The 23,052-nt window shown below is 30.3% G+C and overlaps 1 protein-coding gene across 4 annotated transcripts in view; it reads left to right on the forward strand.

The window, feature by feature from the left end:
• Window positions 1–18,451, forward strand: part of LOC142328414 (uncharacterized) — a 147,175-nt gene extending 128,724 nt beyond the window's left edge. For 2 of the 4 annotated variants that reach the window (XM_075372129.1, XM_075372128.1), the window contains exons 4-6: window positions 12,321–12,449; window positions 12,873–13,007; window positions 16,307–18,451. In XM_075372129.1, the coding sequence (XP_075228244.1) occupies window positions 12,321–12,449; window positions 12,873–13,007; window positions 16,307–16,567 (525 nt within the window). In that variant the 3' untranslated portion in view covers window positions 16,568–18,451. Of the gene's footprint in view, window positions 1–3,479; window positions 3,706–6,693; window positions 7,103–12,320; window positions 12,450–12,872; window positions 13,008–16,306 lie in introns of those variants that run through there. The other 2 variants (XR_012757266.1, XM_075372130.1) reach the window with 2 other exon arrangements.
• The last annotated feature ends 4,601 nt before the right edge of the window (window positions 18,452–23,052 follow it).

A 23,052-nucleotide genomic window follows, 5' to 3' on the forward strand; every position in this document is an offset into this window, starting at 1 on the left:
AATATTAATTGACTTCCTGTCAGCTTGTCTTACTGAGACACAGTCCTTCTTGCCTGGCATCATTCAGCTGTGCTGATCATTGTGGTAAAAATGTTGGTCACATTTAATAACATTTTCATCAATTACGTGACTTGGTTTCTTTTTTTGGCCGATTTGCGGCGAAATTCCACTTGTTTTAACTAATTGTTTGGATTGAAGGGCTAAATGCTGACCAACAGTAAACTCATTTTGAATTTTTTGATTGTTCCAGCTTCTTGGTAATAAAATATTAATTTTTTCGTGGGTTGATTTAACTGTTTTCATTTTATCTTTTATTTTAATGATTAATTCTTCACATTCCCTACCTAAATCAGCATAATTTTGCGGTACTAAACTGGTTTCTTCTGTAGAAATATTTAAATGAAAGGATTTGTTTAATTTACTGGTAACTGACTCGGCTATTTTCGTAACATTATTTTTTGAAATTGGTACCTTTGTGCTTTTCGATAATTTTTGAACCTTATCGGAGGAAATGCCAAGTGCTGAACAAGCTTTTTTCACAGACATGACTATAACATATTGAGGCTCGAATATATCTTCACATTCCGGTTCGCTTTCTATATCATTTTGTGGTTTTTGCATTTTGTTTAAGCATTTTGTACACAGTGCTCTGCCTGGAATTAATTTTAAATTTGAATTGCACATTGAAAGTGTCAAAGATATTTCTAAGAGAGATCACCTGCTTAGTGTGATAGCTAAATGGGTCCGAGTGACTTTTCCCATTAGTATGAAAATATTTATCTAAATATTCAGTTTTATGAAAAGTACAGATACTTTTTGTTTCAGTACATCCACTTCTTAAAGATATCAATGTTATTTGCTGTTTAGTAAACTCCAAAATATCGTGCAATACTGAAGATCTATTGTAAGTCAATTTGTGACATACTGTTTCAGTGTAAATGCTAATTGAACACTCCATAATCTGTTTTTATAAAATGCTAGGGTTCTTACAATAACAATACAGTTAGTATAATTTATAAAACTACCAATTGCACCTCACTTTGTCTTATTCCAGTTTCTCTACAACTAAAATTAAAAATTTCTCTAATTAATAAAGTTAGAAATAAAAGAGGAGTTCACTGTTAATAAAATTACTTTTTAAACAAGTATATAATACTTAACCACAGTATTAACTCTAGCAACAATACAACATGTCGCATTGAAATCAAAACAGTAACAGAGACTTCTACAATGTTTACATTCAGGATTTTGCAAACATTTATGTCCATTCATGTCTATTTATTTTCGTGTTTAAACATGACTGCGTGTATGAGTCATAGTAACAAACTATCTTTAATATAAGCTATCTCATTATAGATATATCAAAATATTTTTTATAATAGACCTACATTATAATCTGACAAAATACTTGCTGTGAATTTTTTGGATACATTGTTCAATGTATCCAAAAAATTTTATAATTTTTTTCTCATCTTATTTTAGTTTTTTTTTTTTTGTTGATATTATTATTATAATTATTATTATTGTTATAATTTTACGGTTAGAAGGATGGTGTTTTCAGTGGTTTTGATGGCTTCATTACTCGTCAACACCTTTGAGTAACAAAATAAATTTTATATGGTTTTAAAGTATATAAAAAATACTTACTACTGTAAACATTTCAGATTTTTGCAACCTGTTCCGCAGGTAGTTTTTGGGCCCCAAAAATGAGACATTTTCAAAATCTTATGATTTGGAGCCATTTCTTTTAATGAAGGACACTCAGAACAATCAATTTTTTTTATAAGTACTACTAGTATCTATTGTAGTATCTAATTGTAAACGTAACTTCAGTAAACGTTACAAGATTTGGTTATGTAACAAAATGAATTTTGAGTACACTAAGATGAAGTTCCATCTTTACTCTTTCCAAACAGCGCTTTTTGACCCTCTGTATGATGTAAAATAAGAATGCTACAGCTTATGGAAAAAGTGATGTAAAGGACTGTTTTTACCTGTTGGCGAGTTAGAAAATATTCTATTATTCAAGAAAAATTGTTTTAAAAATATAATAGTATTTTTTGGCCACTGCAAGGTGGGTAGTAAATTTTTACCTTTTTATAATATTTACAAAAAATGGTTCTTTGAAACAGTTTTTAATATTTTTCATTTTTTAAATTTAGGTAAGAAATTATATCATCATATAATGATAATTATTATTTCAAATTTTTACTCTTTCTGTTTAAATGCCTTATATAATTTGATGTTCTACACACTTTCTGGTATTGTAATAATCATAAACTGTTTAAACAATGAACAATTTATACCTACACTACTATTACTACTATTACTTAAGCCACCGGGTTGGACTAGTGGTTCAAATCATCGCAAATCAGCTGATTTCAAAGTCAAGAGTTCTAAGATTCAAATCCTAATAAAGGCAGTTACTTTTATACAGATTTGAATACTAGATCGTGGATATCAGTGTTCTTCGGTGGTTGGGTTTCAATTAACCACACATCTTAGGGACAATCGACCTAAGACTGTACAAGAATACACTTCATTTATATTCATACATATCATCCTCATTCATCCTCTGAAGTAACACCTTACGGTGATTCCGGAGGTTAAACAGAAAAAAGAAAAAAAGAACTACTTCTGTTACCTAATCTTTTATATTAGAAGATGAGAGTTTGCGTTATTAGCAGTTATAATTGTTTTAAAAATAAATTAAAAATTCCCTTTTATTCGAACAATATTAATGCACTGATGAGGTTTTAAGAGTATTTTGAAAAAGCTAAATTTGTTGGATATTCATTTCATATTTATTATACATTTTCAAATATTTAGAAAAAAAATGCATGAATTTTTTATTATTATTATTTGCTGATTATACTTATTTATTATTTTTTCATAGCTGCTCACTATTAATTTATAAAATAGATTTATTATTTTTATCCACTAATGTGGATTATTACTACCTCTGTTTTTTATCTATAATTTTGAACTGTGTGATGGTGCTTTCAGATTTTTCCATCTGATTTCCTTTAACAAATGATAAAGCAGTTCCTTTTTGATATTGAAATGCAAAAATACTATACCTGATGTAATTTATGTGATGTTTAATTATGTTATGACCTGACTAAAGTTTTTGTTTATTTATGTCTGCTGATGCTTTAAGATACAAGTTAAAAATACTATTCCTTTTAATTGGTTTTAATTTCCCTTGTTACCAGTGTTCAATGGATTCTCTTCACAGTACTATCTAAGGTAAAATCAGGCTATTTAAATTTACAATCCTTTGAGAATTTAATTTAAAAGAAAAAAATAAAATAAATTAGCTGTTATTATCTACAGCTCTTTTAAAAACCTAATTATATAATGTTATTGTGATTCTAGACCTAATATTTAAGTAAATATATGTAAAATTTGTTTACTGATAGAAGGAAATTTGAAGTAGTGATATATTTTTTAAATTTGAGTCTTTGTTTATATTTTAGATAATTAGAAGAAATCTCCCAAATCCTATGGGGGTAGCAGTTCATAGAGGTGAAGTATACTGGGTTGATAGAAATCTACAGACTGTGTTTAAAGCATCTAAAATAATAGAAGAAAATGCAACTTTACCAACACAAGTAAGATCAGGATTACAACGTCTTCGTGATATTGCAATTTATGACATTAGTAATCAACCAACTGATGAAAATAATCCATACAGACGATTAGGTAATTAAATCTGTCAACTGTTTTATAGCTCTTAAATATTCTATTTTTTATTTTTATATATACTTAAAATATACCTGATGTCTGATTAAAAGAAGTATTTATTTAATAGAGAATCTAAATTGCTCACAAAGTAAGTAATAGAAGCTCTTATACTAACATAAAAGTAAAGGTTCGAGAACTGCGTGAAATTCTGCGTAATATTAATAAGTCATTAATAACTTATATAAGTGTCCCAGGAAGAAATGGAGAAACTTTCAGGACATATTCTAATGGTGAAAATAATGAAAAAAGATTCATATAAACATAGGTTTGGAGACATTTTGTTTTCGAGTTACGGCTAGGGAAAGATTTCACTTGGATTTCAGCTCTTCTAATAAAAAGAAGCGCTACTGTAATTTTTAGGACCCTAAATAAGGAGTAAAGTTGCTGGTTTCTTAAGTAATTTCAGCTGGGGAATTGGAAATGTAAAATAAGTCCGAGAACTGCAACTCCATTACTTTTTAAGATTCAGACACAAAATTTGGTGTTGAAAAACAATTTTTTTTTACGTTTGTAGTAAAGCTTTGTTAAATGACTTATAAATGCAGAATATTTAGTAACAAAACTTGTAGAGATTTAATTTTGAGTGAATTAATGTAATTACAACCAATAAAACTTAGATAAAAACATTAAAGATTTCTTTTGAAATCATCTGAAAAATCAAATAAAATCGGTTCTAGAATTGTATCTTCAGTAGCTTTTGAGAAATCTACAGTGAAAATCAATAAATTCTGGTAAAAAACAATTTTTTTTTTATGTTTGACATACAATAACTTTGTTAAATAGTTAGTTAACACAAAAAACTTTGAAACAAAACTTGTAGAGAATTTAATTCTAAAAAACATGATGTAAGATAACTTATACATGCTTCCCACAGGCAGGAAATGTCAGGAAATATAAAATTAGTCAGGAATACTCAAGAATTTTTAGAAAAATATCAGGAAAAAATTTCAGAGAATTGGATTTTTGTTAACAAATTAAGATTGTGTTAATTATCTATTGATAATTAACACAATCTTAATTTTATTTAAATTTTAATTTAATTTTTAGTTATGCCAAAATATAATTGATATACTTTCCTGGCATTGGGAAGTGGTGATCCCATCGCCCAGCACATTGCAACTACATGCTTCAAGCAACCATTAACATGTTCTGTTCTCTTACTTTCACACCCCAATTATCCTTTATATTAAAGGTGGAATATTCCAAATTGCAGTTAATTTTTTCACCAGTGAAATTTTAACAAAAAGTTATTGAAAAATTTATATGTTGTTTTCTTGAATTTCTTCCAAACCACCCTGAAATTTTTTTGTGTTTTGGTTATTAATTGCTTATAAATTTTATCTTAAAAGACTATTTAATCAACAGTGGTTAGATATAAACTTACACCTAGAATTCAGTCGGTTGAGAAGAGGTAGACATATGTATCATGCTTTCTGCAATGTGTGTAAAAAACATCTTCGGACTGGGCAATATGGGCCAAAAGGCATTGTCTTCGCACAATAAAGAAAAGCAGCATAATGAAATAATTAAGATAAGGAATTCCAGTCTTCACTGAAAACATTTTTATCTCCCAGTGGTACTTCAACTCGGTGGACTAAAACTTTGATCAACTGTTGTGAGAACAGTGGTCGTGATACATCTGTGTGTCCTTTGCCTGGATCTTCTGATCAGAGTTACAGCATTTCAGCAGCAAATTATATATTTGAATCTTAGATTTCATATACACAAAATGACAACAAAGTTACTTTTTTTTCTTAAAAAGACTATGTTTCTAAGGCCTAGATTAAGTGGGTTCTCAATGTTGTACAAAATAAGTTATCCTTAAATTCGTGTGAAGATATTTGTGCATCTTTTAAAATTGTATTTCCTGATATTTGTACAGCATCAAAATTTTAGCTTTGAGCTACTAAATATTCTTATGTCATTAATTGGCACCAAACTGTGATTGCATTCTGCAAATAGGTACACATTCGTGCATCGATCTGTCGTGTTCAGCATTCTTACTGTCGTAAACGGCATGTTTCCAAAAACATTTTTGGAAGCGATCACAGACTGGTTGTTATCTTGGTTGATAGTAAGGATTTGCCTCAGATGGGTGGTTGGGTAAGCAGACTGGATCGGATACAAAGATACAATTAGCCATTTCAGTTGAAGTGGTGCGCATCACCACTTCAACCACTGCAAAATTGGAAAGTTGGTGGATCGCATATCCACCAACTTTCCAATTTTGCACACCTGATATTTGACAGTGCAAGTGAATATAATAGCAGGTGCCTTGACTTTCCAGATGGTAGAAGAACAGAAATTGGTGGAACAAAGAATGCAGAAGTGCATTAAAGGATCATTGCAGGGCTTTATGCAATTTCAATCATGGCCTATGATAGAAGTGCTTTGCGCCTACCACAGTGTGAAAGCTGTGTGATATCGAATGTTGCAGTGTGCTAAATAGAAATCATGGCTAAATTATGTCAATACCATTTTTCGGACAACTCAATCATTGTTGTTTGGAGAAAAGTATAGGCCATGTGTGGGTCAGGACAGTCACCACTGTTGAACTGAAAAGCAATGGCATCCTCGTTATAGCATCAATTGATGTGGTGACATTTTTAATTACTCTTTTAGGTCAGTTTCACTTAACATCATCATACTGTCCTGAGTTTATGAGGTATAAGTTGCAGGTAAAAAGTGTGCCTTTTATTATCGGAGAATCGCATAATGAGTTAAATGTCCTTTTTCTTTTCAATACCTGAGGTATGCCTTGGATATTTTTCATGATACTTCCACTGCAAATGGTAATATCATGTTTAGTATAACTTATCTAACCTCCTGTTTACTATTTGTCTATTTACAATAAAATATTCTCTGACCAGGTGTTTCCCACTTCTTGATCAGAAGCATTGGTGATTCCTGTACTAAAACCTGGTAAAGATAAATTTTGTTTTTCAGGTTGCCATCTTATATCCTTGACCAGTACCCTGTGCAAGTTGATGAACAATAAACCAACATCTAGTCTGGTACCTTGAGATAAACACCCTAATTGCCCCTGAACAATGTAGTTTCCGGCAAGGTAGCTATCGATCATTTAGTTGCCCAGGAATCTGTTATTCAAAACATCATTCTACTTTGCCATCACCTGGTTGCTGTATTTTTTGATGTCCAAAAGAAGTATGACATGGCTTGGAGGAGAGGAATCCTAAATACATTGTGTGAATGAAGTATACAAGGAAATCTTGAATTTATCAGTGGTTTCATCAGTAGTCAGCCCTTTTGAGTTGAAATATGATATCCGAAAGTTTCACACTAGAAAACTGAATACTACAGGGAAGTGTCCGAAGTGTTACTTTTATTTGCCGTAGCTATAAATATTAAAACAAAAAGTATGAAAACTAGTCATGTGTTCTTTATTTGTTGATGATTTTGTTTACATAGCATCTAGAACTTTTTATCTATTAGCGAGAGACTTTCTTTTCCTGTTTAGCCTCTGGGAATTACTGTACAGGTATTACTTCAGAGGATGATATGTATGAGGGTAAATGAAGTGGGTAGTCTCAGTTTGACCATTCCTGAGTTGTGCGGTTAATTGAAACCCAACCACCAAAGAACACTGGTAATCCATGATCTAGTATTCAAATCTGTATAAAAGTAACTGCCTTTACTAGGGCTTGAATGCTGGAGCTGTCCCAAATCAGCTGAATTTGGAAGACATGTTCATCACTAGACCAACCCAATGGGTACTAGTGAGAGACTGCTCTTAAAATAAAATAACCCATTTAGAATCGTGGCGTAAAATGACTGGATTTGCGTTTTCTCTGGAGAAGATGAAATACATCTGCTTTTCATGTTTGAGGAAAAATACTGACTCTCAACTGTTTGCATGGTGAACCAGTTGAAATATGTACAGAGGTTAGATTTTTAGGAATGTGGTTTGACCAATGACTAATGCGTGTAATATATTTAAAGGAGCTGAAAGTAGAATTTAAAAAAATGATAGACATGCAGAGAGAGTTTTATCTAATACTCAATGGGGAGTTGATTGAGTATGCATGTTGCGCTTCTACTGTGTTCTAGTCCATTCCTGCTTGGAGTACGGCAGTGTTGCTTATTCATACACTTGATCCACCGCTGTTAGAATGCTAGATGTAGTTTATCATTCATTCATCTGTCTTGCTACAGGTGCATTTTATTCAAACCCTGTGGAAAATGGTGAGATGCCTTTGGAAGACAAACCAAATGATCTGCACTTACGTAGCAATGAAGTCATCTAACTTTTGATGCAGTGTTCTCTAACACACACATCTGAATCAATACGAGGAACAGTCGAGATCTACTGCTGGTTTTATTTTACTTTTGGGTTTTTAATATTTATTTACATACTATATGAATTTCCTAACAGGGAATGAAAATTACACTTTGTTGTGTGCCCAGGAAAAAAGAAAATGGAAAGGATTCCAGAAAACAAAAAATCTTTCACTACAGTAACCCATTCCATCAAGGCATTTTAGAAAAACACAACACAAGGAAGGAAACTTAATGAACCAAAGAATGAACAGTTTAAAACTGACAACAGTAGATTCGTGTTATAATGTACATAACCAATAATGGTGCTAATAGAAGCAACCATTGATCATGAAAAATCATGATAATGAAGTTTCTATCAAAGGTTTATGAGATAACAAAATTAGTCATCTCATTTCACAAAACTTGAGTGTGAGTGTGCTGTGCTGAAGCAGTCAAGACGAGAGAAGGCATCGCACACAGAACACTTTGTTGTCACACTGACAGTTTTTGCTGAGCTTTTTTTATCTTTGCCTCTTTACTTTACAGCAGCCACTGCACCTCCGTCTTGCTGTTGACTTCTTACCTCTTCATTGATCAGCCTAGGTACTGATGCAGTCTTTAGTAGATCCAACTTGACAGTTCCAGTTACCCGTACACCATGATCAAACATCTGTAGAAAATGAACCCTCTCTTCTGTTTTGTTACTGTTTCATCTTTGTCATGTTGAAATCATAACAGGGATGTGTTATCCCTGTTATTTTTCCATTTCAAAACTATATATATATATTTTTTTCTTTTTTAACCTCCGGGTCTACTGTTAGGCATTACTTCAGAGTATGAGATGAATGATTTGTATTGTGTATGAAAATACCATGCTTGACGGGATTTGAACCCGGGACCTCTGGATGAAAGGCCGAGATGCTACCACTCACTCCACAGAGGCCGGCTTGCTATTGAACATTGGACTGTAACTACTTTACCTTTTTTCAGTTTGGTCTGTTACTTGTTTTGGATTTAGCATTTTCATTGACCCTTAAGGTACCAACATGTGTACATCAGTCAAGTACCTGAGAAGCCAACAATACACTTATGTAAAAATTGTTAACGATAAATTGTTCCTCCAGCTCAAGTAATGGTCTAGCAAGCTTCAACACATAATTTTCTGCATTCCCTTTGCCTGAAATTGCTTCTTTTCCAGCATTTATCATGAGATTCCATGTGTAGCTACAGACAAGGCATAATTTGAAAAGTTTCACCCCATGGTGATGTCTTTTGCTTGTATTGATGAAAAACAAGCTGTACTGTAAAAGGAATTATTTTCACATCTCTTCCTGGGAATTCATTACATTTTGAATGTTTGGGAGAAGCTAGTCAATGAGTTATTGAACTTTGTACAGTCTGTCACCTTCTGGTGCATTCTCATTATTTGAACCATGAAGTACTCTCAGAAGAATCTCGAATCTGTTGTGAGACATTAGCTTACTATCCTGGTTAGAATATAACAGACTTGCTATATACCTTTTTATCAAGACCCATCCAAAAAATTATCCCAAAGAAATTTTCATTTTATTTATATTGGTTGGATTGAATCTTTTGGTCTGCATAACAATTTGTTTTGTTGACTAATAAATTGTAAATGGTATAATTGATGAAAGTGTATTACACTATTCTTGGGGGTTTGCGTCTGTACTTTTGCTGTTATTTCATCATTAACTAACAATGAAAAGGCATTTGGAAAAATAACTGGTTTTCAGCAGCAGGTCCCATAAAATGTCATCTTATATATAAGTTATTAACTGCAGTTAGATTAGATTAATTGTCTCACTGTTATCATTGTCTAGTGCATTGTTGAAAACATTGGAGCGTTGGAGGCTCCAATGATGCATACTTGTCTACTTCAAAATACTCTATTTGATCAGGAATACAATAAATCTTGAGTATTGCTGGCATTACTTATATCAGCTGAATTACCAACATAATCAGACAAATTCATATTTCTATCATAACTTTCCTCTGAATCACTCTAATTTTTTGTCCTTTCATTTATATCTGGTTTGTCAAATTTTGATCCGTATTCAGAGTTTTCATCAGAATCGGTGCCAAATTAGTATTATCACTAAAATCATTTAAAAATAAATCACTTAATACGCAAGGTGATTACAAATTGCACAGCAATCTCTTGGAAGATGATTATATCGCCAAAAATATGAAAAAAGTTCATAAAAACATAGGTCACAAAACTGTTCATTTGTGAGATTTGCCTCACAAACATTTTGCTGTACTTTCTGCTTCCTTTGTGAAATTAAACTGTACAAAAATTTTTGTGCTTCCTTATGGTGTTTGATGTAAGAAATTAGGTAATAGTAATACCTCTCTTTCACTTAGTTTTTAAGAAGAATGCGGTAAAACATGAAACATTTTTATCAGAAAGTACACTTGTTTTAGGTTTGGAATAAAATAACTTTGTTAATTTACCAATAAATAAAGAAAGATTTCTAGTTAACTTTGCAGAGAATTTGCGTCTTGAGAAAATTTATGTAAATAATGTCTATTAAATTTAAATACAAATCTGAAAAGTTCAACTTTAATTAGAAACAAAACACACTGTCTTGATTGGGAAAGTGATTTGATGTTAAATAGAACAATTTTCAGCAATGTTTGGACAACATAATGTAAATGAAAACAAATAGAAAACTTATCAATAACAGAAAAAAAGAATAAAAAATAGATTTCAAAAAATAAAAACCACATATTTTTTGGTTTTTTTCTAAAAATGATTGAAAATGGTTACTTGCTAAATTTGCCAACGTTTCTTCAAAGCAGTTGTTTAATGTGACCGCCATTCTGTTCAACGCATAGTTCAGCTCAACAAATCCATACTAGTCGGGCATGTTTAATATCATCATCATTATTACTCCCAATAGTAGCTCCTGCTTCTATCTCTATACACAGAGCTCAAGTCGATTTGAAGTAACTGAATATCAGCTAGATTTGTAATAGGCTTAAACAATTTCATATCATCCGCAAATAATAAAAATATTGCAAATAGCTTATAATTAAATTTGTTAGATATTTTTCTTATGTGTGTGGTGTGGTGGGCGTTCTCCCACTCCCTTGTTTATGTGTGTTGCTCGCTCAGTGTAGTTGAGTTGGATTCATGTAGTGGACATAACATCATTGGTTATAATCACAGTTTCTTTTGTGTAATGGTGTACAATAGTGTCAGTCTATACAATCAAAATGTCAATCAGTGTCAGTTTCATTCAAAATGTGTATTTTATTATACAGTCCACTTAACCGACTTATAACCAGCATCCAAGACTAAACTCATTTATAAATAGTAGGAAATTTGTTGAACCCAAATGCATGCCTTGTCTTACTCCAGATCTAACATAAATAGGCTTAGAAATAAAATTATCAATTTTAACTCAGAGAATTCTGTTTGTACAAAATGAATGTATCTAAGACAATAATTTATTATTAAATCCACACGCTGCAAGTTTTCTAATTAATTTTATATTAACTATATCAAACGCATAATGAAAATCTTTATAGATTGCATGAATATAAGATCATTTAGCGTATCAACAATATCTTCCATATGTGCACATAAATTCTATTTGCGTAGATTTACTTTGTAAAAAACCATTTCTTTTAGAACTATAAATTTCTGTACGCAAGATCTAATTTTCATACAAACTTAACTTATCTAAGAGTTTGGCAAAAACATTGCATTTGCTGATAGGACAATAATTATTGATATCTGAATGTCACCACCAATAAATAACTATTATTTGGAATCAAACTTTCTTTTAGTAAATCCTGAATCTTACAAAATTAATATTTTTATTGTCTGGCATGTATTTATCCGATGTAAGAGTAGAATTCAAAATCTTAGGTAATGTTATCTCTAAAGGTAAATGATATTTATCGTGATAAAAAATTTCATCATAAGCAATATTAACACTAATGTCAGTAAGATTAAATCAAGAGAATTACCGCGACAGTTTAACAGCTTATTTGATTGTAAAAGATAACAATTTGTAGAAAAATTTGAGGTGAATAGCAGTATTTTTAAATTTGGATAACATTAAGCAAAAGAAACATTTTCTAGGTTTTCCTATACAAAACCTGACACATTAGTCACCTAATAATAGTAATAATTTAACTATGGCTGCACTGTTAATATATGTGGTAAGTGAATTGGAAATACAATTTATCTTTGTAACATAAATTATCCAAAAATCATAAACATAATTACTTTGTAGCATTCATTTTTTGTTTTTGTGTTGCAGCAAAAAGATTTAGTACAACTTAAAGAGGAACCGCTTGATGTTATTAATGATGATATTCCAAAAGATCCTTTAGCAATTGAAGAGACCAATTTAGTTAAATCAGAAAATTTAAAAGTTGAAAATGACGAGGTAAGGGTTTAGATTTTTCATACAGTGGAACCCAATTATCCAGATGGACCTTTGCAAGGCAAAATCTGGATAATTTAGAAAGGTTTTATCATTTATATTGGACTAATCATTCTATTTTTTAATGGGTAACATTCTAAGTAAAAAAAAAATAAAATATTTCAGTAAATTTAAAAAGAAACGTACATATTACAAACATACACATTACATAATTAAAAAGAACATACATACATAAATAAATGTAGAATCAAACTAGAATAGAATAGGTTTTGAAAGTTCCAGCAGAATCGTGCGTGTGCGCAATTGCATGCATGTTTCTATTATTAATTTATTTTGTGATGTGTGATTTTTATATAATGGTATTATTAAGTTTATCAGAATAAAAAAAAAAATTATTAACTGTATATAATTTTCACATTTTTCAAGGAATCTGAGATCTCATTGAATAATGAAGTTTCAACACCGTTTAATTTTAATATGAAAACGAATGAACTTCAAATAAATGATAAGCATTTACACACGGTGAACACAGAAGAACAGATCAGATTTGATCCAGGTCATGTAAGTGTTTAAGAAATTTTTTTTTTAATTCTATTTAGTTCTGTTTAATTAATTCATACTTAACTAAGGTGTGTGAATAATAAATGTTCAATGTGTGAGAGCAAAAGTGTTGTTTTGAAACTTCAGTGATAACTAAAATGTGTGCATTTTTATCTTGTTCATCGAATTAACATTTTAATAAGCTTTGGGTGATTTGTTGTTAATTGCATTTGGTTATTGTATTTGAATATTTATTAAAAATTTGTTAAGCAATTTAAAGCAGACCCCGATACATACTAAACATCTTCAGTTAGTGACAGAGACTCTAAGTCTCTGTCACTAACTGAAATGTTTGGATGATTTCCAATTTGTGAAACCAAGCTTCAGTCTCCATTAACACGTCCGTTCAGTGCTAATGGGGTATCAAGAAACCGATCAATGTGGCTCTTTTTTTTTTAAATTCACTTCTTTCAGACCTTTATCAATGCTAATATTGGTTTTTTTCAAATTTAGTAATGCTTTTTTGGCCAGAAAATGACGAAATTAAGACACTGTAGTGAAGTTGGCCGCCACAGAATACAGACCTAACATCATCCTTTCTTCTGTTATATAGTCTGCTATTATTTGTAAATAATATTTATTGCATTGAAATAATTTATATTCTTTATCAAAATAATAGGCCTGTTTATTAAATATAAATTATTGTTATATTTTCATTTGTTTTATTCATACTGCACAATCTACAGTAATAAAAGCATATTAGATATGAATTTTATAGACAAAACTGAGTGTAAATTGTTATACTGGGTGAGATGTAAATTAAAAACACAAATATCAGAATTGATTGTTATTAATTTTATTATAATCAAACAGTATTAATATTTTATCAAATGCAATTATAATACAGTACAGTACTGAAAAAACAGTCCAAAGGAATAACATAAACAGTAGTAAATATAATACAATACTAAAATGGAAATAATAACAATAAGAAATTTTAATTAAATGTAAACTAGCCAATTAGGCTAGTTTACATATAGTAGATTTCAAATAAGGAGATTTCAAAACAAAAAGCTGATTGCGAAGGACACAACGAACAATAACATTGGGATTCTCTGTGGTTTTCTATCAGATTCATTCTTTTTTATTTTCTGTGGAATATGAATTTGGGTCTTGCCAATCCCTCTAAAACTGCTGTTTCTGGCTTTATTTTCTGTTGGTTAATGTAAATTAATTTTTCATTAAAACGTCCCAAAATTTTAACAATGTCATTTTCTTGTTAGGCCTATATGTTTTATACAGTAGATATGCGTTATTCATAATCACATTAATAGCAACTTTTGCATACCATCACAAAGTTTTTCTTTCCAGGGACTAGTAAGCCACGAGTTGATCTGCTTGATCAATTCTGTCCATACTTTGTTATATTTTGCGATAGCCTTGGGCTTAGCTTTTTGTTTTCCAGATCTGATTTTGACTGTTGTTATTTGTGTACTGTGTTGAAAAGAAATCATTATTATCTGGCATTGTCAAACCACTTAAATACACAGATAGCATTTTTAGTGTAACCTTGCTCAGTTTCTCTCCTTGAAATTTTTTTATTAATATGAACTGGATTTCCTTTACGGTTTGGCTTCAGGGTCCCCGTTATTTAAAGTTTTCTTCCCAACAATTCATCAGAGGTACACTATTATAAAAATTATTCGTTTATACACTGTGCCCTACATCTAAATAATCCTGGAGCAGGTGTTTTACTCTACCTTTTCTACATGGCCCTTATCACCTGTTATCTTTGATACCTGAATTCATTAGGAAATTAAACACTTCTTCTGATTACAAGATTTTTTCTTGTGCGGTAATGGACAGGTTTCTTTTATTTATTCCTGAAGGGCCTGGGAGCTCAGAATTGTCATCATATTTCTAAAAAAAGAAGTTGAAATAATCAGGAATGTTAACAAGGAAATAATCTTAATATATTTTTATAAGAAATGATTACAAAAAATGATTATAAATGATTTTATAAAAAAAAGCATTTTATGAATTCAAAGAAAAATATGTAAAAGTGATAAATCAATTAACATAAAGGAATATTTTCAAAGAAATTGAAATCATGTACATGCTTATGTGATATAAAAATAAGAACTATTCTCATTATGTGACAGATTTTTAAAATTTAATTTTTTATTAGTTTCAAAACAGTGTATATGTGATTATGTGGAGTTATGTATTAAAATTGTTTAGTATTAATACTAAAATAAACATTGAAAAAATACAATCAGGAGATGAACTTACCCTTTTTGATGTTATTGCTGGGGTGATTTTCAATGAAGAGCTTATTATATTCAATATTCCTATGTTCTACTTATATTAAATTCTAATAGAAAAAAATTAAAAAAGTAAAATAAAGTAAAAACTATAACAAAAATGGTTAGAAAATTTAAAGATTTGTAAAAAACCTTATTTAAGAAAGGAATTGTAAACTAAGCCGTGAATACGCAAGTCAAACTTTCCTTGAAGTAATAATGAATTAATTGTTGCTGATAAGTATTGGTGTTTGTTCAGCCCTGTAGCTGAACCCATGATGATGTCAGTGAGAACGTCTCGCTGACGTTCCAAGGTTAAAAGGACTGATTCCAAGGAACACGGATAACATATCTGTGTTCCTTGGAATATGAGTAATCTTGGATGTAGGAGACTGCGTCAAGGCGTTGAACATGCGTAACCAAGTGAAACGCCACTGACCAAAACATATACTAAACTTTTTATTAAGGGGTCTACATCTTAACTGATTATAATTGGATTGGAGTCAGCATGTCTGCACATGCATATTCAGCTGAAAGAGAATACTGAACAAATCTTGGAGATATCCTGTCATTTGAGCCTACATTTAAGAAATTACAATGACTAAATATAAACCATTAGTTTTGGATACCTTTAGACCAGAAAATGTACATGTACATATGTATGGAAAATGTACATATTTAAAAATATGTGGGTTTGTAAATCTGATCAACATGGATATAGAAGTAATAAATATATTTATGTGCTGTTATAATTTGCTAAATAGTTTTGCTGGTTTTCTTAAAATAAGGATATGATAATAATTTCAGCCAAGTGTATAAACATACTACAAGAGATGTAAAGTTCCTTATTTTAATGATGATTAATATTCAAAACCATGTTGATTATGAATATAGTATATTTAGTTGCTTATAGTTTATTAGTGGCTTTTTACAAGATATAACACTTAATGTTGTAATTGATATATTACATTAATTCATAATTATCTTTTAATTATTAGTTATTTTTAATTTTTACAGGTTACTATTGATGAAGAAATCATCAAGGGAAGTACCAAGAAAAATTATGTTTGTAACTTCTGTCAAAAGATTTTTAACTGTTATTCTAATCTAAAGGTGCATATTAATTTACACACCAAGGAGAAAAATTATATTTGTAACATTTGTCAGAAGTCTTATTTTCAAAAATCTGCTTTAAAGTTACATTTAATTACTCATACTAAGAGAAAAATTATAATTGTAATTTTTGTCATAAGTCATTTTATCAAAGTTCTGCTTTAAAATCACATTTAAATATTCATACAAAAGAGAAAGATTATGTTTGTAATTTCTGCCAAAAGGTTTTTAACTGTTATTCTAATTTAAAGGTTCATATTAATTTACACACCAAAGAGAAAAATCATGTTTGTAACTTCTGTCAAAAGTCATATAATCGTAAATATGATTTAGAGAGACATTTTAAGACTCATAAAAACGAGAAAAATTATGTTTGTAACTTTTGTCAGAAATCTTTTAATGAAAATTATACTTTAAAAGTACATTTAAATATTCATACTAAGGAGGATAATTTTATTTGTAACTTTTGTCAAAAATCATTTAATTGTAAAAACCATTTAAAGAGACATCTTAATATCCATTCAAAAGAAAAAAGTTACATTTGTAACTTTTGTCAGAAGTCCTTTAATCAAAGTTCTACTTTGAAATCACATTTGAATATTCATACAAAAGAAAGAGAATATGTTTGTAATTTCTGCCAAAAGGTTTTTAATCATCGTTCAAGTTTAAGGTTGCATATTAATTTACACACCAAAGAGAGAAATTATGTATGTAAATTTTGTCAAAAGTCTTTTAGTCACATCTATGATTTAAAAAACACATTAATATCCACACTAAAGAAAAAAATTAATGTTTGTAATCTTTTTAAAAAATCTTTTAACGAGAGTTACATCGTAAAAAGACATCTTAATGATATCATATTAGAAAATCGTGACCTTTAAAAAAGTGTAAAATATGCATAAACTAAAACAAGTATAACCAAATTTATATAATGTTTTTAATTTAGCGTTATCTCATTTTTGTATATATTACAACTTTGCAAGGAGGTTTCTACCTTGTACGCTTCGAAGACAATTTAAAAAAAAATATATTAAAAAAGTAATAAAAATGTGCAATTAATTTTATATGTAATTGATATATATATTTATTGAGTAAAAATAATACTATTAAGTTTTTTGACCAACACAAAAAGGTAAGGAAAACTGATCAGTCAAGGTATCGCTAAACGTGATAATGGTAGGTAGTCAGTCAGTGGTGTAAGGGATAATTATTGAAGTATTATTTGAAATTAAAAATCGAGCAGTTTTGCATTAAAAATCGATTTACCTTTTGTATGTAATGTTTACCTTTTTGATTAAAAATCGAACAGGTAAACATCAACAAATAAAATACATTAGAATGGAATAAAAAAAACTATTTTTTGGCTTATAGTGATTTTAACCTGTAGGACCATTGTTAGGTATTGCATCAGAGGATGAGATGAAATGGCAATTTTGTGTAACGTGTGAAAAATATTACGCCTGATTGGGTTTCAAACCCAGGAATCCAGATGAAAGGCCAAGACACTACCACCCCAAGCCACAGAGACCGGTCAAGGCTACAAACTACTTGAATAGAATTTTTTAATTTGTATTACTACATTAAAAAAAAAATTAGATTTATATATTATTCTAGTTATAATATGCAGGTGATATTTATGAACCAAAAATATCTTATCTTGGAACCATGCCAATATGATAATTTGTAGGCGGTGAGAAATTCCACGAGTTCAGAAAAAGTGCTATCTAGAAATGTGTGTAAAGTTCACAAGTGAGACATGTTGTAAAAATCTTAAGTTGCATGTGTTTTTCCTGAACATGGTTTTCTCAGTGAGATTCTCAAATACATTTTCACAAATAATGCTGATCTTGAATCTAAAGCCCATTCTGATATTGTGTTAAAGTTTACTTAACATCACATGTCTAACCATTTTAGTAATGTTTTCAAATATTAAAACCAGACAAGAAATATATAATCTGATATTTGTGCCTGTTATCAATTAACCTCAAAATCTGTATTAGTTTTTAATTTTTTACAAATACACTTGAAAATAAAGTAAATATTTTGAAATTTATGTCTCAAATTATTTAAATAGTCCTATTACATTTTCTGTATATATTCTGTAATATATTCTGTTCGCAATAGAAAAAGGTTTTGGAAAGTGTAAGAGTTGCAAACCTTAAACAATATAGGGCAGCGACTTGAGATGCCAGGTCTCTCACTGTGCTCTGAAATTCTGTACTACTATAAGTTGTTGTAACTGAGCAAATATAATTTATGCTTGAAAATTTACAAAGATATTTTTGAAAATATATACCGTCAAAATGTAAAAAAAAAACTTTTTTTTACTTGCAAAGGTAAAAGCCTCTAAAAAAATTAAGAATCTTTTAAATGAAAAATGTACTTTGTTGTCACTAGTATTTGTGATAGATTTTTTAAATCAATCTTTTTATTTTTATATATAAATAAAAAGATTCTATATATATATAAATAAAAAGATTCATATTGTTTACGCCATGCATAAAGTTCTGTTATTTCCAATGAATTCAAAGCTAGGGTTGGGTCATGTTGTTTGTTACAGGCATGATAAATTTTACTATGTTTCGTATTTTGGGCTTGTCATTTGTACCTGTTTGATTATTTTTCTCGTGTTTGACACTTCTGGTGCCGGCCAGACTGTCTGCTTCTGTCATCCTTAGTGACCGTGTGTATTCATTTCTCGAATTATTTATGGCTACTTTTCACACACCCGTTATTCACTCATTCCCATACTAATACATGCACACATCTCTTGTTTTTTACACACACTCTCTCCTGTCCACTACCTAGGTTTGGTTTCCCCCTCTTTTCTTTCACGCCATCTTTTCGGCAGAGTAGATCCAACATTCCTCCTGTACAGTCGCCTATGGCCATTCTCTCTCAAACTTTATGATAATATTTTTCATCGCATTCATACCTGCATAAACGTTGCAGTATTTCTCTGTCAAAATATTCTCTAGCTCTACTCGGCAGTGTCTCGTAATTTCACTGATCTCTATGATTTGTTTTTGCCTCGTTTCTTCGTTAAGTTTTTCTTCAAATTCTACATTACGTCTCTGTGGAAAATGTTTCAATCACTACAAGCTGCCAATTCTATCGACGCCGAATCTTCTCGAGCTGCTGATTACATTTCATCGATGCAGAATTTCTCCAAACTCGCTGCTACATATTTGAGACGCCACGTCCTGCTCAACCTCTAAAACACGTCTCACCCCTGTATTCCTGATACACCACTGCAGGCTACGCCCAGGATTACTGTATGTATTCATTTACCGTCATTCACGAGTTCGTCTCTTGCTAATATTTGTATGCTACAGGCAAGTTCAATTTTCATTATTTATTACGTTAAACAGTTCTTTTATCATTAAAATTTGTGGAACATTCAGTTCATCATACAAAAATTCAAATTTGTATTTCATGTTTAGTTTAAAACCCATTTATTCACTTAAGTGCAGTCACAACACGTGACTTATATAAGGTTGTGTCCTTGTTCAGCTGCAACCTACTTTACGTGCTTAATTATTTCAATTTGTTGTTATGGTAATTAACTGTATAATTTAATCTTGTAACTTGTTAATCACAGAGATTAATCCTTTTCTATTCATGAACTGTATTCATAATACTTCTCTAAATTAACCTAAAGCAAATTACTCCTGATGTGCAGTTATGTTTTAGGACTTTGTAATTTTATATTTTCAAGAATGCTTATTTACCAAAATGAACTCTATTTATATTATTACTTACTTTAATGTGATTATATTGTAATTAACTCTTTTTTTATACTGAAATTATTGTAATTTATTTTTCTACGTTAATGACATCTGTTCATTGCTAATTTTTCAATATTACAGCATATGACAGTAATGTAATAGTTTTCCAGTCATACTATGTTTATTGATGTTTTGTTTTTCTAAGTATATAGTTGAAAATAAGGTGTTTTATGTTCTCTTGTTTTCAGGCTTTGTTACATTGTGTATTTAAAAAATGTATATTCATGTATTTTTGCATTTAACATCATTGTTCATATGTTGATTCAGCTGATATTTTAAGTATCATTAAGTTATGTTAATTTCATAATTTCTCTTTATGTTTTAAGGTTATGATTTTAACATAAGTTCATTTGTTTTATTTCCAATTAAAGTCCAATTTCTTTTGGCAAATACTAGCTGTGTGTTTTTTGTTAACTTTACCCAACACAAATTCTTTTTTTTTACTGATGAATTAATTCGCCACAGAAGCTTACAAAGAAGGTTGTGCATGGGAATATGAAAGTGGAAATTTGTAATGTATGAAATGTAATAAAGGCAAAACAATCTACTCCTTGTAACCGAAACTTATTGTTTCTACCACATTTAATAGTCTTGTTACCTTGTTTTTTTTTTTATGTTTATTTTAATGGCTCTAATAATTCCAAATAAATTTAATTTTAGAAAAGCGATTGGAAATTGATTGTTCAGTTAAAACATTTATTCTCATTTCTACCCGCAGAATCATATACCTCTTTGAATTTGCAAGAATTGCATAATTCTTGCATTTCACCATTCTATCTCAGATAATTAATTCTACACAAACTATTTGTTCCGCACAAGATCTTCCCTTTCTAAACCACCCTGATATATAAGTTACTAAAAGAAAAGAAATTCCTCTGTATTTATCTAAATAATATTTTCTCCTTTTTTGGGTAGAGGATGAATTAGGAGGACAGACTGCCATTTTTGTGTGATTTTTTTCTGTCTTGTAAATGTTTTCAAATAGATCATACTTTATAAGCTGCACAGTTATTGAATCCTCACCTGAAGCTGTTTATATGTGCCAGTGAAAGGAAAAGTGATGAAAGTCATGCTTACGTGGTTTTGAGATATCCTTTATAAGAAATGATACTATAAATAAAAAAATTATTTTGGAATATTGTTATTTATTTTAAATATTTCCAAACTAATTGTTTTATCTTGTTATTTTTTTTAAATTTGAATTTTCTTTAATGTAAAACTAAGTTGCACCACATGTACTTGTGGTGCAACACATGTACGTGTAACAACACTGCAGGAAAAATAACTTGCATATTAAATTTTAGAATAATGTACTATAATCAAATAAAGTTAACGTAAACAAATATAAAAACGGAAATGAGTCTGTTGAAGACGAGCAGCGTGCAGGACGTCCAGTAACCTCAAAAACAGTTGAAAATGTGCAAAAAGTGGAAACAATGGTTCGTTCAAACAGACAAATGACTATTCGAGAGCTATCAGAAGACCTTAACATCTCGTACAGATCCGTTCAAAGCATTTTAACTAATGAATTGCAAATGAGACGAGCGAGTGCAAAATTTGTGCCCAGACTTCTGAGTGATGAACAGAAGGAAAATCATGTGTCAATTTGCACGGAGTTGAAGGGTCATCTTCATGCAGATCCGGACTTCATGGCCAAAATTGTAATTGGAGATGAAAGTTGGGTCTATGGCTACGACCCTGAGACCAAAATGCAGAGTTCCCAATGGAAAACCAGTTCATCTCCTTGCCCTAAAAATGCACATCAGTCAAAATTCAACATCAAGGTCATGCTCGTTGTTTTTTCGATGGTGAGGGCATAGTGCGATCAGAGTTCGTTCCAAGGGGAACAACTGTAAACTCTGAATTTTATAAGGGTGTACTGCAACGTTTACGAAACGACATACGGAGAAAGCGACCAGAAAAATGGACCAATGGCTTCCTTCTTCACCACGACAACGTGCCGTGTCACTCAGTGGCGTATAAGCCACTGAGCATATTACAAGTGTAATATGTTCTTTGTGTACCTAATGCATCAACTGAATTTTCAGTGTCTGGCTGGAATTGTCTATTTGAATTATGAGCTCTCGTATAGTGTGACGGAAAACAAGGAAAAAAGAAGCAATGTGACCAGCCATCAGATATTTGAAATGCTTCTAAAAAATGTTTTTTACAAAAATTTATATTGTCCATGGAGATTCCGTTTAGTACCTCTACTACCATCTCTTAGACAATGCATTTTTGGCACAGTTTGACGACAAATTTCAGTAATGTAAGCAGTTTGAGCTTGAAAATTTCTCATTTTGTAAAATGCATTGAACATGGAATTTCTCTGCACTTCAGTAATTTTCTCACCATACTTTAATTTATGCAGGCATGGTGAATTAAAAAATATTTTATCACAATAATTTTCCTTTAAGTAAAATACTCTTTATCAGAATTACATTTTCGCTTACGCTATTATTTGACATTTATATCGCTTTGCTGCTTTTGGATCTTCACATTCAGATAATCTACATTATCTGTAACAAAAATTGTTAACATAAAGGCTGTTAGAATTTTTATTTAAATAAATAAATAAATTTTAGTAAAATTAAAATACAGTAGTTTGGGTATAAAGATTAATTTATAAGATTGACACATTAGCACTTGATTTATTGCATAATAAAGACTGTACACAGATGCTCAAAATTTTTTAAAGCTGTTACTAGCTCAAAATACTGGTGTAATAAAAAAATATTTTAAAATTAATAGTTTTAGCATGTTATTGAAACTTTTTTCTTTTAAACTGTTATCATATCTTCATTGACACAAACGGGTGGGGCCAATTTGTCCTAGTCTACAGAAATATAGCCTACTTTTATG

The sequence above is a fragment of the Lycorma delicatula genome, chromosome 7, assembly GCF_047948215.1.
Source record: "Lycorma delicatula isolate Av1 chromosome 7, ASM4794821v1, whole genome shotgun sequence".
Taxonomy (NCBI): domain Eukaryota; kingdom Metazoa; phylum Arthropoda; class Insecta; order Hemiptera; family Fulgoridae; genus Lycorma; species Lycorma delicatula.